The 17,634-nt window shown below is 43.0% G+C and overlaps 1 protein-coding gene and 1 long non-coding RNA gene across 2 annotated transcripts in view; one reads left to right on the plus strand and one right to left on the minus strand.

Moving 5' to 3' along the window:
• Positions 1–17,634, plus strand: part of LOC134739177 (uncharacterized) — a 37,202-nt gene that overhangs the window by 14,737 nt on the left and 4,831 nt on the right. The window contains exon 2 of the long non-coding RNA XR_010125729.1: positions 15,019–15,192. This is a non-coding gene — a long non-coding RNA (uncharacterized LOC134739177). The remainder of the gene's footprint in view (positions 1–15,018; positions 15,193–17,634) is intronic.
• On the minus strand, positions 10,272–15,736 carry CCR5 (C-C motif chemokine receptor 5). The gene is made up of 2 exons (XM_054483136.1): positions 15,448–15,736; positions 10,272–13,550 (listed from the first exon to the last, which is right to left on the minus strand). Exon 2 carries the CDS (start codon positions 13,537–13,539, stop codon positions 12,481–12,483), a length of 1,059 nt encoding a protein of 352 aa, XP_054339111.1. The 5' UTR covers positions 13,540–13,550; positions 15,448–15,736; the 3' UTR covers positions 10,272–12,480.

The following is a 17,634-nucleotide window of genomic DNA, read 5'->3' on the forward strand; positions in this document are numbered from 1 at the left end:
AATATTCAAATATTACATGGGCAGAAAATAGTATTAATATGTTAAATCTCCATATTCCCATCACTCAGTTTTAACAATTACAAACATATGGCCAACACTGTTTCATCTATGCTCCTCTCCCTTCCCCCTCCCTCTCACCCCACTGGATTAATTTAAAAAGAATCTAAACATCATATAACTTAATCCACTAGTATTTTAGAGTGTACCCTTAAGAGATAAGAACTCTTTAGAAATAGCTACAAAAGCATTTTTGTACCCCAAATTAAAGCATAATTAACATAATATTATATCTAGTCAGTGTTCAAATTTCTCCAGTTGTCTCATAGATGTGCTTTCTCATTGCTTTGTTCTAACCTGGACATAAACAAGGCCAGTGCACTGCATTGCACTGTTCATGTGCAACAATTCCTTTCCCCCTGTCCCACCTTGGCCCCACCTTTTCCTGTAGAACTTTCTATATTCTGGATTTGGCTGGCTGTCTATTCTTGCTTTCTCACCATCTCACTGTCTCTGCCATAGTCCAGGCCTGGTCAGGCAGGGAGCTTGTGACTCCTCCTGCCCCTTCTCTGAGTCACTTCCCTTTGTCCTATGGACAGAAGGCTTTTTCTGAAAAAGCAAATCTGATCATGGTGATACCATTGGATTAGGGGAGGTCCCTAAACACTGGTGAGACCTTGACTCCAGCTGGTGTCCAGGCTGTTGACATTGTCACCAGAAGGAATTCAAGGACGAGTCAGAGAAAAGTGAAAGTAGAGAGATTTATTGCAGAGCAAAATGCACACACTCAAGAAATAGGAGTGTGGTTGGGTGGGGTGGCTCATTCCTGTAATCCCAGCACTTTGGAAGGTGGAGGCAGGCTGATCACCTGAGTCCAGGAGTTCAAGACCAGCCTGGGGAACATGGCAAGACCCCATCTCTACAAAAAAAATACAAAATATTAGCCAGGTGTGGTGGTGCACGCCTGTCCTCCCAGCTACTTGGGGGGCTGAGGTTGGAAGATTGCTTGAGCCTGGGAGGCGGAGGTTGCAGCGAGCCAACAAAGTGAGACCCTGTCTCAAAAATAAAATAAAATACGGTGAAACCTTGTCTCTACTGAAAATATAAAAAATTAGCCAGGTGTGGTGATGGGCGCCTGTAGTCCCTGCTGCTTGGGAGGCTGAGGCAGGAGAATGGCCTGAACCCTGGAGGCAGAGCTTGCAGTGAGACGAGATCGTGTGACTGCACTCCAGCCTGGGTGACAGAGCCAGACTCCATCTAAAAAAAAAAAAATTAAAAAAAAAAAAAAAGTAAATAATAAAGGGAAGTGCAGGCATACTCGAGAGAGAGAGTTGCACCCAGTAGGGTTTGGAGCTTCTACATTATGGGTTTCTTTAACCAAGGGGTAGAATATTCGTGAAGTTTCCTGAAAAAGGTAAAGATTTCTCAGAGCTGTGGTGCCACCCATTTTTACACCAAACATGAGTGTTCCCGGAAATGGAATGGCCCTGGTGGGTGTGTGATTTGGTATGTTATTGAGCATATAATGAGGTTCTAGGCAAAACCTAGGACAAACCCAGCACCTTATTGGATCCAGTCACTTTTAACCAGCCTTGGCTCACACCCTGGTTCTCAGGTTCTTATTGACCCCTAGATTATGCAGCTATTTCAACAGTTTCCTTTTTTACTAGTCAAACTGCTGCCTGGAATCTTCCGTTCTCCTGTGACCATCCTTATTATTCGTGTCTCAATGCTACTATCTTGTTTAACACTGTTAGGGGGTGCCTGTGGCCTGTAGAAGAAAAACTACGCTTGACAGCTTGACATAGACATTGCAAACAGTAAGCATTCAATAAATGCCGAATTAACACGTGAATGGGGACTGTGGAGTGATAAATAGCTAATGCACTCAGGTACTGTGCTGGGGAGACTCCTTGTTCCCTTTCACCATATGCTTTGCTTCTGCTCCAGTGGAGGGCAGAGCAGAGGGGAGGGCTAGAAGGAGTACCTCCCAATCTTCTTGTCACTCCATACTGCCCACTGCTCCTGATCTCCCGCAGGAGGAATGCATGCACACAGCCAGACACACACACCCACACTCACACCAGTGTCTGTCTGTCTGTCTATCTATCTATCTACCCTATCCATCTATCTACCTATCTATCATCTATCTCAAGTCGGCTGTGCTTTAGGCACTTGGACTATACCTTGCTTTATTTCACCTCTGTACATTTGCATAAGAGTTCCTACTCCTATGTTCCACTCATTAGCTTCTAACTAATCCTTATTCAACTGCAGCAATGCTCTCTAGGATTTTTTCCTCCAGACCCCCATCCTTGGATTGGATAACTCATCCTCATCTGGCTCTCAGAGCCTTATCCCGACACTGTTCACAGTAACATAGGCATTAAAAAGAAATTATTTTCTTTTTAAACTAGGTAAGGTTTTCCTTTTAATGAAAAGCAGCCCCCAAATCATTTCTTTTCTAGCAAAGAGCAACCTGTAAAATCGGGCTGCAGACATAGATAAGCAATCTGGAAGCTTGCATGGGTGAATGCCTGCAGCTGTGCCAATAGGAAAAGACTATCTGGGGGCCACGCATGTTCAACATGGATTCTTCGTCTTCCCTTTTCTTTGTCAACCACGTGTATAGTAAGGAACAGACAACATGGCACCAGCCAGGTATAGACCCCATCTGCATAATAAAAGATTAGGAGGGGATGGCCAGCTTCTTTGAGTGCTATGTAAACATCACACCTGGTCTCACCAATCTCTCGGGTCCTAAGTAAATCAGACACCACTTCCTCAAGCTCATCTATAAAATGCCTTGCATTTCACCACAAAACAGGAAGATCCACTCAGGTGCCCCTCTCTCTGTGCAGGCAAGAGAGCTATTCTTTTTTCTCTTTCTTTTGCCTATTAAACCTCTGCTCTTAAACTCACTTCTTGTGTGTCTACATCCTTGATTCCCTTGGCGTGAGACCACAAACCTCAGGTATTCACCCCAGACAATGATGCCGCTTCAACAGTACTTTTCAAACTTTGCCTTTTTGCTTGCTTTTCTCTCTAAATAGTGAATTTCATAAGGACAGGGAGTCTCTTTCACGGCATGAGTTGGCATCTGGCACATAGCTGGCCCTCCTTCAATGTTTGCTGAATCAATGAATGAATGCTGAATGTTTAGCTGCAGATGGTTAGTGCACAACTGAACTAGAGGGGAAGTAAGAACCCCCTTACTTCCCCTCTCCCCAGGTTTCTGTTTCTGCTTGAAGGAGGACAGAAGCTCTGCCCAGTTTCCTCTCCTTCTCAGAGGACGGCTGGAGGAAACACTACCCATCCCTCTCTTACCCCTGGCCATCCCTGGCCTCCACAGTAGGAGAGTGGAGGTAGGGTTTATTGGTTGCTCTCCTTTGCATAGGCACAGCTGAGGATGAGGGCCCCAGAAGTAGACTGAGGCGCGTGGTATGAAATCCTACTTCTTTCCTGTGCCTAAGCCACATCTGCCCATGGGGCTTTGCCAGAACTTCTCATTGGGTTTTGCTTACCTAGCTCTTAACATGTTAATTCCTACTTGCTCTTCCTTGAGTGTAAGCTTCTGTCAGAGTCCAGAAGGAAGGGGTGGGGAACTGGCCTGCTGCCCCCACTCTCTCAGTTTGCTTTGAGCTATGGAGTCTACATCTGACCAGAATTATTGATAGCAGGTTAATCCACCCTAAAAAACTTTCAAAAGGAGCTACAGAAGACCAAGCAAATTGAACACAGTGCCATAAAGTTGTGAGGACCTTTCCATCCATTACTTACAAAATCATGCTGTTGATTTCATACCCATGAGCCCCTGGCTGACTCTGGTGGGCCAGTGCTTCTCTCTCACTGCAGAGAGTGAGCTGGATTGCCCGCTATGTCTAAGAGCACTGTTTGGGGGAGCACATCCTAATCTGAAGAAGAAATAGCCATTATTAGCAAATTATTAAAGTAGCTAACTGTTACCAGAGCTTTTATGTGCCAGGCACTGTGTTAAGCCCTCAACATGCAATTTCTCATTTATCCTCTGAACAAACCTGTAAGGCAGATGTTATCATTAGCCCCAATTACAGATCAGAAAGCTGAGGCTTGGAAACAGTAAGCAACTTGCATAGTAATTCAAATCTAGGAAGCACTGATGCCAAAGTTCAAATCATGTTAATATTTATTGAATATTTATAATATGCCAGACTCACACTGTCTCCTACAGTAGCCATTGGCCACGTTTAAATTAAATCATGGAAAACATTCAGTTCCTCAGTCACACTGGCCACAGTTCACCCCGGCCTGGTGGCTATCATTTTGGATGATGCAGACACAAAGCATTCCCGTCATTACAAAAAAATTCTATTGGATCTCCCTGGTCTAGATAATTTATACCCCAACACAACCCTGTCAGGTTGCTATTAGTAATGAAGCAGCATCATTTGTGTGGGGTAATACACAAGGTTCGTTGCCTCATGCCAAAGAAATCAAGGATGCTAACACATGAGGAGTGAGTTTAAGAGCGGAAGTGTAATAGGCAAAAGAGAAAAGGTCTCTCGTGCAGGAGGGGGTTCCCAGTTCCATGGTAAAATGCATGGGGTTTTATAGACTAACTTGAGGAGGCGGTGTCTGATTTACACAGGGTCCAAAAGGCTGGTTGGACCAGGTATGCCATTTACGTAGCACGGGAAGAAGCTGGCCATCTCAACCTAATCTTTTATTATGCAGAAGGGTTCTCTACCTGGCCCGTGCCATGTTACCTGTTCCTTTACTGTACACGTGGTTGACAAAGAAAAGGGAAGATGGAGAATCCATATTGAACATGCCTGGCCCCCAGATAGCCTTTTCCTATTGGCACAGCTGCCGGCATTCACCCGTGCAAGCTTCCAGCTTGCTTATCTATGTCTGCAGCTCGATTTTACAGGCTTTTCTTTGTTAGCAAAAAAATGATTTTGGGGCCGCTTTTTGTTAAAAGGCAAATCTTACCGAGGACTTTCTGACCCTCACTAACCACCTAAATAATTTATTTTTAGCTCCTGTATCAGTAACACCCAAATTACTACTGGAAATCCTTTTAGATCCTGAGAGCCAGAGACATTAAGTCACTTGCCCAAGCTCCCATAGCCTCAAGGCTGGAACTCGAGTCAGTCTGACTTTCAAGTCCCTTCCCTCTTCTCTGCCAGGCTCTGCTTTTTGGCACAGGAAGATTGAGTTAGCCAATCAACAGAGTCCTTATTTGATTATATGTCAGGAAACCATTAGGATTCTCCTAAAAAGGATTTTTGAATAGTCTTTGGTAATGGCAGTAAAGCTAAGTAGAGGAATTTTAAAGTGAACATAGACAATATTGACATTCTCCCATTAGTTTTTTATTTTTAATCTTAATTACATTTTATTATATTCAGCAGTATGCAGTCTCAAAAGGAGGAATTGTCTTGACTCAAAACCAAAAAGATTAAGTTATCAGATATCTGCTCTTCAGTAAATAGTAGGAGGTGTTCGTGTGTGTGTACATGTGTTTAAACCATATGCCAGGATTTATAAGAGTTGACATTTTAAGTCTAAATTTTAATTCTCTGCAGAATTATCATTGCCTGATCAGGGCTGGCATGAGTTCCCAGTTCTTCAGGAATAATGCTTTCATGGAAAGAGTTAAGAAGGATGGCTCACTGCAGGGATAAGGAAATGGGTGGAGAAGAATCCTTTAGCCACATAAGCAAAATCTATATTTATTTGAGAAACATCTCAGACAGGCCCTTTTCTACACAAGAGACTTATTCTCTATTGAATTTGAAGTCTCCAAGCTCAGCATGGGCGCCAGACATCCCATTTCTGTTTACTTTTCACTTGGAAAGGAAGGGTGAAAACATAACCCAAAACCAGAAATGAAAGTGAAATACTCGGAGCCTCAAATACAGATCTTTGGTATTGCCAATGAAGTCTAGATTCACATGCTTTAAAAAAAACCAGCTTGGGGAATGTTCTGTTATGAAAGTTGAGACTGTTCCTTGTGTACATGCCACCCCAGGCCAGGCAAAGTCTTGCTCAGACAGCAGCCCTTGCTGTCAGTCCAACAGGGTTTAGGCAGTACTTCTCAGACTTGGCTACACTTAGAATCACCTGGGGAGCTTCTACAGTGGGGAACCACAGGGCAGCAATGCAGACAGATTGAATCAGAACTATTTGAGGTTGGATTTAACGTCACTATTTGTTAAACTCCCCGAGTGACTCCAATATGTTGGCTTTTGTGAATTTATTAGCACACAGGTGCTGATTGTGAAGGGAGTCAGAAGTGCTCCTACTTTCCCTACTCAAAGGCTCATCGCTGGTGTGCCACTGGGAAGCACCATCAAAACATGCCACTGTTGGAGCCCACTCCAGACCCATGACATGAGAGTCTCCGGGACTTGGGGCAGGCAATGCTCTTCATTTATAAAGCAAAGGGGTTGGGCTGACTGGTCCTCAACAACCTTTTTGTTTTCAAACCATAGGATTCCATAAGAGGGTTTGATGTCAACGAGGTGATAATGTAACTGAGTACTCCTTTTTTTTCTAAGTAAAAGGGAATAAGTTACAATTATTTTTAAAATTATTTTCTCTTTTCTCCTTTCCTCTTGTACCCCACTTTCTACTTAGCCCTTTAGAAATGCAAATCTCACCTTTTACTTCCCCTTCACCAGACATTCTTTACAGGGCAAGTTCATCTAACTATATGCTCCAAGACAGAACTTTCTAGAGAGTTAACAGCTGATTTACAGACCAAAACATGACCTCCATGGAAGTCTCACCCTCCAGGGGGTTGCCATGGAACTCACCCTCCAGAAAGGCAGGTTGAAGGCATGCCCACTATCCACTCCCACCTAGAGAGTTTTAGGCCACTTTTTCAACTTATTTCTGCCTATGAAAGTGCCAATTCAACTGCCTGATAGATCAGGCACCATGCCAGTGTGCAGACCTCCCTGCCCTTGCTCACTTCCTCCCCTGCCTTTTCAAAGTGCCTGCTTTCTGCTCCAAAAGCAAAGCAGTGCATTTACTATTTGTTTGTTTGTTTGTTTGTTTATTTATTTTGAGATAGAGTCTCACTCTGTCACCCAGGCTGGAGTGCAGTGGCGAGATGTCGGCTCACTGCAACTTCCACTTCCCAAGTTCAAGCGATTCTTCCGCCTCAGCCTCCCGAGTAGCTGGGATTACAGGCACCTGCCACCACGTCTGGCTAATTTTTTGTATTTTTAGTAGAGACGGGGGTTTCACTATATTGGCCAGGCTGGTCTTGAGCTCCTGACCTCAAGTGATCCACCCTCCTCAGACTCCCAAAGTGCTGGGATTACAGGCGTGAGCCACCACGCCTGGCAAAGCAGTGCATTTAGAGGCAGGAGCCTGCACCTCTTCCCTGAAGGAGGTTTGGAATAAATCATTTTCTTTATACCTGACCTCGCTCTTGTTAATTGGATTCTGCAAGCAATGAGTGACTAATCTGCGGTTCGGTTACAATAACAATAATAGAGAAAGGAGAGTGTGAATGATAAAGAAATTTACCAACATCAAATCACATTTGATTATTTCAAACACTTGGTACCCACAATAATCAGATATACAGGATTATAGAGAGAAACAAGGAGGAGCTTGAAGCATTTTATGCATTATGAAAAATGCTTAGTCACAAAACATTTTCTGATCTTGTTGCAAGGTCATGAGATCAGCACACTGCAGAGATTGGTCTGGGTGTTGGAACCTTCATTCCACGACAGGCATCAACCTGTACCCTGGATGGAGACACTCCTCTCGGTCTTCAGAAATGATGAATGTGAGCTGTGCACTACCTACCCTGAGCTGCTGTGGAAATACCTCTTTTTCACAACTGGGATGATGCCGGCAGAGACAAACATTAAACAGCTGAATGTGAAAAGCCTCCTCATGTGTCTTCTCCATGCTGGTTTGCCAATGTGGCCTCGCGGGGGCAGTATGACCCAAGGCTTGCTGTGGCTTCCTAGCTTGAAAAAGATTCACACTCTTCCATGAATGCTTTAAAAAAACTAGTGACCACCCAGACAAACAAAAATAAGTCCCCAAAACACGACAGAATCACAATGACACAAAACGGATTATCAAACCACGTAGTAACAATAGGGAGGCATATAGAAGTCAGTCTTGTAAAATTGCTTATAGAAAATTAGGAAGGAAATATATATTATATGCATGCATATAAATAGATATAGTATATGTCATATGACAATATATATTAATTATATAAAATATGTATTTGTATATAGAATCTTAAATATTAAAAGTTGAGTCTGTTTTGGAAAAATACAAGCAACTTTTACAGTGAATTTTATTTCAAAGTAAAGGAGCTATCGAAATGTTTTCACGTTTTTGCCTCTTGTGTTCAGCCTTATCCTCAAGGGTTGTGGAAAATCTCCACGTACTCTGACAATAAGTAAGTGGGTGTGTTAACAAGCTACAAGGAACGGCAGTTAGAAAGTTCATGATTTGTTGGCCGGGCATGGTGGCTCATGCCTGTAATCCCAGCACTTCGGTGGGAGGCTGAGGCGGGCAGATCACGAGGTCAGGAGATCGAGAGCATCCTGGCTGATACGGTGAAACCCTGTCTCTACTAAAAATACAAAAAATTACCCAGGTGTGGTGGTGCACGCCTGTAGTCCCAGCTACTCAGGAGGCTGAGGCAGGAGAATTGCTTGAACCCGGGAGGCAGTGGTTGCAGTGAGCCGAGATCGCACCATTGCACTCGAGCCTGGGCAACAGAGCAAGACTCCATCTCAAAAAAAAAAAAAGGAAAGTTCATGATTTGTTTTCCGGTTCAAATTTCTGCTTCTAGCCCCCAGGGTAGTTGGTGGTAATTCTTATGTTTTCATTATAAGTGTTAACACTTGAGCAGTTATGTTTGTGTTTGGAGCTCTATCTCTCCCCGTGATAGAAAATAAATGATTTGTAAATTTAATCATAACAGTGGAAATGCCAATGCATCTTAATTTATTCAGAGCGATTTAAACTAAGAACCCCTGGAGTACAAAATGTAAACAGAATCCCAGTTTATGAATTTGCACATTACTCTTCCTAAGGACAGTCACCTCTACTTTGACTTTATCCATGGCATGCAATCTCCTCTTTGATAGAGACCTCTGGGTGGAGACAGAAGGTACGTTCACCCCAGAGATGGTGAATAAAGTCAGATCCTGAAGGTCGTGAGTTGAAACTCCAAGGAGTAAAGGCATGGGCCTGGGGAGAGAATGGGGACGGCTCTGGAAAGGCTGGCAACACTGCAAATAGCTTTTCTTTGTGCTAACATTGGAAGACATTTAATAAGTTGGAAAAGGAAAAAGGAGCAATTGACATGGCTGCATTTATGTCATCCATAAAACTGATACCTTCAAACCTCCCTGCCGCACTGCCTTCCCCCTATGGGATGGATCTCCCTTCTCCATGGCCTCTTCCTTCTACTCTAACCCCAGCCCCCTCCTGCCCTTCCTTGGTTCATTCTACCTTTTAGCCTAAGAGATGAAAGGCAATCCTTCAAGTCTTGGTAGGGAGAAGCTGCCCTTCTAGTCAGATCCAGCTGTTCTGTCTTCTGCTCATTTCACGCACCTCCAAATAAGACCACGGGCAGCTTTTGCATCTGCTGCCCATGACCTGCGCTGGGAGATGAGTGTGCAGTGACTGAAAACCAGCATGTTCAAAATGTGAACGTGACCCAGACGGGTCCCCTCCACCTGCAGCACCTGTCCTCTCTCAGGGTAAGAGACTCGTGCACATAAATCCAAATGTACATGATTGTCATCACTGTAGTTAGAGCCAAGTTTTGGGGAGGGATTTTAAATGAAAGAAAAGCATCCTCATTCTCACATATGATGTGCCTACAACTCAGGGCTGCAGGTAAGTGACCAGGCCATGACGTTGCATGTCTTCTTCATTTTCAAACATAGACAACTAACTTATGGCACCGATTCTCTTTTTTAAAACATGGCAATTCTTTTGAGTAGTGGAATTAAAATTTGAATTTTAAAAGTTTTCAAGTCAATTGCTCAGCAACCTTACTCTTAGAGGTACCATCTGTAAACACAAACTATTCTGGCAATTTGTCTCAGGAAAAGGGTCAATTTTAAAAATTATTTAAAAGAAAATACAAAAATATAATTATCTCTCTCTTTGTATACACCACACACACATGCACACACACTAAGGAAGAAAACAGCTGCTTATAAAATGCTGTGGCAGTTTTATGTGCTATTCTCTAAATGTACACTTGACTGAAAGAACAAGAATATAATGAATTATTTTAGAAGGTGTTTTTTATTAGATGCATATTTTCTTTCAAGCAATTTGTAACTTTCATATACATAAGAATATGCAAATACTAAGATGCCAGAATGTCTTTGACTTGGCCCAGAGGGTAGGGTCCTATGCTACTCTTGCACTCTTCACAACTTAAGAACAAAAGGAAAGACATTTCCCTTCATTGCTTCCTGCTGACAGCCACAATGCTCACCGTTCATATTCAGAGGCTGAGAAAGTCAGTAGCACCTCTTATTATTCTGACACCTTCATTCCCTGAGTAGTTCTCACCACTTTCTATTCCCTCACCTTACCTGTACGATGATGGTTTTAGCCATCCCCCAAATTCAAAACAATCTCAAGTATGTGCACAATCATATGAGAAGCAACAGAAAAAAACCTCTCTCTCTTCCTTTGAAATGAATATACTCAAACACTAAGGGGTATATTCATTTCAAAGGGAGAGAGAGAGGTTTGTCTGGAGAAGGCATCTGGAATAAGTACCTAAGGCGCCCCCCCACCCCCATTCAGCCTGAAATACGGAGGCTGGTAAATTGTACCTTTGTGGGTTGGCTCAAGGCAGCTTGTTTCCAAATGAATATGTCCCCTCTCCACTTTGCCTATTGATGGTTAAATGCAGAAAATGATACCTACACTGGTGTGCACTGGGCAGGCAGCATCTTAATTTTTCAGGCTTCCCTCACCTCTGTGGAACCTCTTTGCTCAATGCTTTGCTCAATGCTATCCCTGAATGAGTAACTAAGAGTTTGATGCTTATTGAATGTGTAGTGTGTGCTAAATGCTGCCTGTGGTTGCCTCATAGAATCCTCCCAACAACCCATGAAATGACTACTAGGTAATCAATCCTCACCTAGATCTCATGTGTGAGCTGAAGTATGTTCCTAGACTAGATTCATAAATCTAGTCTCTTCCTGGAGACCCCTCAGTATTTGAGCTGGGATGGGAAGGAACTCTCTGAAGTCAGAAGCATTCAGTGAAAGACAGCCTGGAGTCTGTGTGAGACTATGTTCAAGCTCTGCAAACCAGACCCATCCTTTTACACCAATCCCTCTTCTTCTTGACCTAAACCTCCTCCTCCTCCTTCTGTGCTTGATGTCTTTTCAAGGGTTTCTCCAATCTGCTTGAAGGCTAGGGATTCTCTCTGACTCCTGTCTGCCCCTCACCTCCAACCCAAATCCACCCCAGTTCTGCTGACTCTGCATCCTCATATGCTGCACGAATACTTCCCTCCTTCCCATCCTCATGAATACCTCCCTCCTTCCCATCCTCACGCCTTGAGCTTAGCAGAGGCCATCCTCACCCTGACCTGAGGGCTGTTGGTGGTCTCCTTGCCTTAAATGCTCATCCTTCCTGACCCTCCTTTGGCCACAGAGTAAACCTTCTGCAACACCAACCAGGACCTCCCTGCTCAGCTCATGACTTAGAGGGAGCAATGCCGTCAAGGTTCTTCATGACCTAGCCTTGTCCTTCCTCCCCAGGTCTTCCCAACCAGCTCTGTTTCCTTCTACAGCCAAGCTTGCCCATGCAGTGCTTGCAGTGAGGCTTCTGTCTCTGCCAGCAATGGATGATCCAACTCAAATTCCTTCTCATTTAAGAAGCTTCCCCAGCTCTCCCAGGCCACAAGGCTCTCTCCTGGTTTTAAAAGTCAGTGAAACTTATTAACCATACCTTGGAGGGGAAATCACACATGAAAGATGTCATTTCTTAACTAATCATATTCATGTCTTTTCTCCCCATAGCAAGACAAAGACCTGTTTTAAACACATTTACAACCTATATGTTGCATTGTACAAGGTAAAAAGTTGTACATTTCTGAAATAATTTTGGTATTTCTGTTCAGATCACTAAACTCAAGAATCAGCAATTCTCTGAGGCTTTCTTTTTAATATATATAAGGAACTTTCGGAGTGAAGGGAGAGTTTGTCAATAACGATGCATGTGAAGGGGAGATAAAAAGATTGCTATTTTTCATCAACATATTTTGATTTGGCTTTCTATAACTGATGGGCTTAAAAGATCTAATCTACTTTAAACAGATGCCAAATAAATGGATGAATCTTAGACCCTCTATAACAGTAACTTCCTTTTAAAAAGGACCTCTCCCACTCCACCCCCAGTCCAGGCTGTGTATGAAAACCAAGCCATGTGCACAACCCTGACTGGGTCACTAGCCCACTTGAGTCCGGGTCACAAGCCCACAGATATTTCCTGCTCCCCAGTGGATCGGGTGTAAACTGAGCTTGCTCGCTCGGGAGCCTCTTGCTGGAAAATAGAACAGCATTTGCAGAAGCGTTTGGCAATGTGCTTTTGGAAGAAGACTAAGAGGTAGTTTCTGAACTTCTCCCCGACAAAGGCATAGATGATGGGGTTGATGCAGCAGTGCGTCATCCCAAGAGTCTCTGTCACCTGCATGGCTTGGTCCAACCTGTTAGAGCTACTGCAATTATTCAGGCCAAAGAATTCCTGGAAGGTGTTCAGGAGAAGGACAATGTTGTAGGGAGCCCAGAAGAGAAAATAAACAATCATGATGGTGAAGATAAGCCTCACAGCCCTGTGCCTCTTCTTCTCGTTTCGACACCGAAGCAGAGTTTTTAGGATTCCTGAGTAGCAGATGACCATGACAAGCAATGGCAGGACCAGTCCCAAGATGACTATCTTTAATGTCTGGAAATTCTTCCAGAATTGATACTGACTGTATGGAAAATGAGAGCTGCAGGTGTAATGAAGACCTTCTTTTTGAGATCTGGTAAAGATGATTCCTGGAAGAGATGCAAACACAGCCACCACCCAAGTGATCACACTTGTCACCACCCCAAAGGTGACCGTCCTGGCTTTTAAAGCAAATACAGCATGGACGATAGCCAGGTACCTATCGATTGTCAGGAGGATGATGAAGAAGATGCCAGAGAAGAAGCCTATAAAATAGAGCCCTGTCAAGAGTTGACACATTGTATTTCCAAAGTCCCACTGGGCAGCAGCATAGTGAGCCCAGAAGGGGACAGTAAGAAGGAAAAACAGGTCAGAGATGGCCAGGTTGAGCAGGTAGATGTCAGTCATGCTCTTCAGCCTTTTGCAGTTTATCAAGATGAGGATGACCAGCATGTTGCCCACAAAACCAAAGATGAACACCAGTGAGTAGAGCGGAGGCAGGAGGCGGGCTGCGATTTGCTTCACATTGATTTTTTGGCAGGGCTCCGATGTATAATAATCGATGTCATAGGTTGGACTTGACACTTGATAATCCATCTTGTTCCACCCTGTGAATAAATAAAAAGTGATCTTTTATAAAGTCCTAGAATGTATTTAGTGGCCCTCCATGAATGCAAACTGTTTTATACATCAATAGGTTTTTAATTGCATACATAGATGTCTACATTGAATGAACTCCCTTTTTGGCCAAACAATGAAGTTTTGTAGTGAAGCGAAGGTTTGCTGCTAGCTTCCCTGCCCACTAGATGGAGAGGTTGGCTCTGTTGGGGGAATTCATGAAAGCACCATCTCACCAAATAAAATCTTGTGCTCTATAGCACCATGCAGTGAATGAAGCTTTGATAACAATTTTAAGAAACTAGGTCAAGCATGGTGCAGCTCAGCCTTTTTGTTGCTGTTGTTGTTGTGAGACAGGGTCTCACTCTGTCTCCCAGGCTGGAGTGCAGTGGCACGATCATGGCTCACTGCAGCCTGGACCATCCTGGGCTCAAGCAATCCTCTCACCTCACCCCTCCAAGTGGCTGGGGACTACAGGCGCTACCATGCCCAGCTAATTTTGTTTATTTTTATAGAGACAAGTTCACACTGTGTTGCCCAGGCTGGTCTTGAACTCCTGGGCTCAAGCAATCTTCCTGCCTCAGCGTCCTAGAATGCTGGGATTACAGGCATGAGCCACCATGCCCAGCTGCAACTCAGTCTTAACATTTTTATTGATGCTGGAGTTAGCCCACAAAGAACATGCACTGTGAGCAAGCCAGTAATAATTAAGAGGCCTCGAGGGCACATACTGGATGCCAATAACTGTTCTAAGCGTCATACCCATTCATTCATTTAATCCTCAGGGCAACCTTATGAGGCAGGAAATATTTTTCACATTTTGCAGACAAGGACCTTGAAGCACAGAGAGGGTGAGTAACTTGCTCAAAGCCACACAGCTAGTAAGCAACCAATTTTGAATGCGGGAAGCCTGCACTCTTAACTACCATGCTACCCTCCCTCTCACTCCTCGAAAAGAGAATTAAAAGGCAAGACCATCAGATGTTTGGTGCCATGATGTAGTCAGAGTGAAATGGCCGGATGCCCAAGTCCCCCGAGAAGGTCATAGATGCCAACAGCCAATTGTAAAATCCTCACATTTTCTGTGAAGTTTGTGTTTGTAGTTTCTGAGTTGACACAATTAAGAGTTGTCATACCCAAGAAATAATAAAATAAAAAATGTTTCGTCTGCCACCACAGATGAATGTCATGCATTCTGGGTAGTTGAGTCTTATAACCAGCTGTCTTGCCTAGTCTATTTAAGTTCAGCTGCTCTAGCTGAGAATTTTCTCTTATTAAACCCTGTGAGTCTCAAACTCCCTGCACCTTAGACTAGGCAGCTGAGAAAAGCCCCTAGAAAAGCTCATTTTTAATTTTGAACCATAAAGAATTATATACTAACTGTGCCATGAAACTGATATATTAGAGGAAAATTTTATTTGACTTTTGTAATTTGATATTAATTTCAACCATTTTTAGGCTTCCCTGTTGTCTGGAGGAAAAAGAAAAAAGAGAACCAGACTTAGACAGAACTTCTTGTGGGCACATATTCAGAAGGCATCTCACTGGAGAGGGTTTAGTTCTCCTTAGCAGAAGATAAGATTTCAAGATTCCAGCTAAGACTCACCTCTCTGCAAATCTTTCTTTTGAGAGGTAAGGATTGTTAGTTATTAAAATACTATTGCTCCATTTAAAGTCTTTCACTCACAATCATGTTTTGTATCTTTGATGTTATAACCATCTGAAACTCATTCTAAACTCTGACCCCTTCCTTATCTTAAAGATTATATTTTAAGATAATTGTATGAGAGCTTGGTGTTTGCCAAATGTCTTCTATGGGTTTCCTGTAAAGTCTTTTACTCATCTCAGAAGCTAACTAATAGGCCAAGCGGTTGAGAGGTTACTTACCAGGGAGAGTTTCTTGTAGGGGAACGGATGTCTCAGCTCTTCTGGCCAGATGAGCTGTGCAAATCAATCATATAGACAGTATAAAAATAGGAAACGCTGTTTCTTTTGAAGGAGGGTGGAGTTAAATAATTAAGTGTATTGAAGGCAAAAAGAATCAGAGAACAGTTCTTCTTTTTAAGTTGAGCTTAAAATAAGCTAGAGAATAGATCTCTGGTCTGAAAGTTTGTTTACGGGCTTTCCTCACTGGATTATTTGGTTTTTGTTCTCTGCTCATCCCACTACACAGAATCTGTTAGAAAATATAAAGAATAAAGGATATCAGAGCTAGAAGAACATTTACATTCATCTAGTCAAAAGCCCACATTTTAGTAAAATAAATTACTATCCAAGAAGCAAATGATTTGTACAAGATCACAGGGCTTTTCAACAGTAAGGCTAAAAGGCTAAGAAAATTCTGATTATCTTAAGAGTTGCTATTAATTAAAGCCAACTTAAACCAACTTTAAGTGTAGAGGGGGATCCTGGACTTCACATTAACCCTGTGCCCCCTTTTTCTCCACTCTCCCCGTATCCCCTATCCCACCCCAACCCACACACAAGTGCTCACCACCCAATATTATTGTTCTCTGTAAACGGAAACAACCTGTTGTCTAAAGAGTTTTAACTATGGGCTCACGGGCGAGCTAAACAGGTTTCCCATCTTTTTCTGGACCCAGGATCTTAGTGGGGATTTTCACTCTGTTCACTATTTTGTTGCCCTTCAAACCGGTAAGCATTTATGAGGACTCACACTATGCCAGATACATAGGTGGCAGGATTCTTCACTCCAGATATAATCTATCTGGAGCTATGAGAAATTTTCCACATGACAGAAGTATATGGTCAAGTTCAGGTTCTTTATGACTATACTATATACAGTCATATCAAGCTCTCTTGGTGGTTGGTGACATCTGAAAATCTCAAGTATTGTCAGCAGAGCTGAGAAGACAGCAGAGAGCTACTCCTGAGCCACAAGATGCCCCCTGGGCTTCCGTGACCTTGGCTCTAGAATAAAAAGCTTTGGCTTGTGATCTCTAAGAAGGCAAAGGAGAACCCAAACAGCAAAATTACGTGCCCCCAATCCTACAGAGGCAGCCTAACCCAGGGGCTAAGCCAGTGGCCTCTGTAGTCAGACTGCCAAGCTTGAAACCTGTCTTACCCTCAGCTTTCTCGTCTGGGTATTGGGCTGAATGACAGCAGTCATTTCAAGAGTTGTTGGGAGGATTCTATGAGGCATGCATGGCCAGCATCTAGCACATACTATGCACTCAGTAAACATCAAACTCTTAGTTACTCTTTCAGCAATTCTTTGTCAGAGAGAGTTTATTTGATTAAATCCCAATAAAATTGGTTCACTGAAGTCTCTGTCTATAGCAGATTAGTTTCAGCAAACTAGAAGCTGAAAAGGTAAAGCTAATTGCTGGTGTTTGGAGAATAGAAAGAAATGACTGCTTGGGAAAAGCCAGAACAGTACAGAAACAGCCCAGCAATCAAGACACCCACACCCCTGCCCCATATAGGGACATATGTCTGTGTTACAACAGAGCTCAGTAACTGATATCATAACAAGGACAGTGAATCATTGAGAAAATGTTCTAGTTCATCCCATATGTGCAATTCAAAAGGCATTGATTAAGAACTGCAGTCATGCTGCTGGGTTTAACCTCCAGCTTCATTACTACTACTTGGATCTGACCAAATTATTGAAGCTCTCTGCCTTAGTTTTCTTAACTGTAGAGTGGAGGTTTTAAAAAAACCCAAATACAAACTTACTCAATACGCCTGTAGTGGAGATGGAATGATAACAAGTGTAGAGCCTTTCTGGCACCCACCCTTGGGGGACTGTTTAAGCAGGGAAATATAAAGTGTACTTTTGAAAGAGTTCAAAAATAGGTAACAAATAAATTAATATAAAATTTTATAGAAAATAGATAACATAAATACAACTTTGGTTTTTAGAAAGATAGCCTTGTATTCACTGGTAATCCACTTGTGCAGAACTCCTGGAGGCTGCCAGACCAACACTGTATTTCTGTTTGTGGCAATTGCTGGTTCTTACTTTCACCATGCAGAGCTGAGGCTTTGCCATGTTCTGTGTGTCTGTCATTAGGGTATTGAAGGATGTGAAGACATACTCACCCCCAGAGG

Source organism: Pongo pygmaeus, chromosome 2 (genome assembly GCF_028885625.2).
Source record: "Pongo pygmaeus isolate AG05252 chromosome 2, NHGRI_mPonPyg2-v2.0_pri, whole genome shotgun sequence".
Taxonomy (NCBI): Eukaryota; Metazoa; Chordata; class Mammalia; order Primates; family Hominidae; genus Pongo; species Pongo pygmaeus.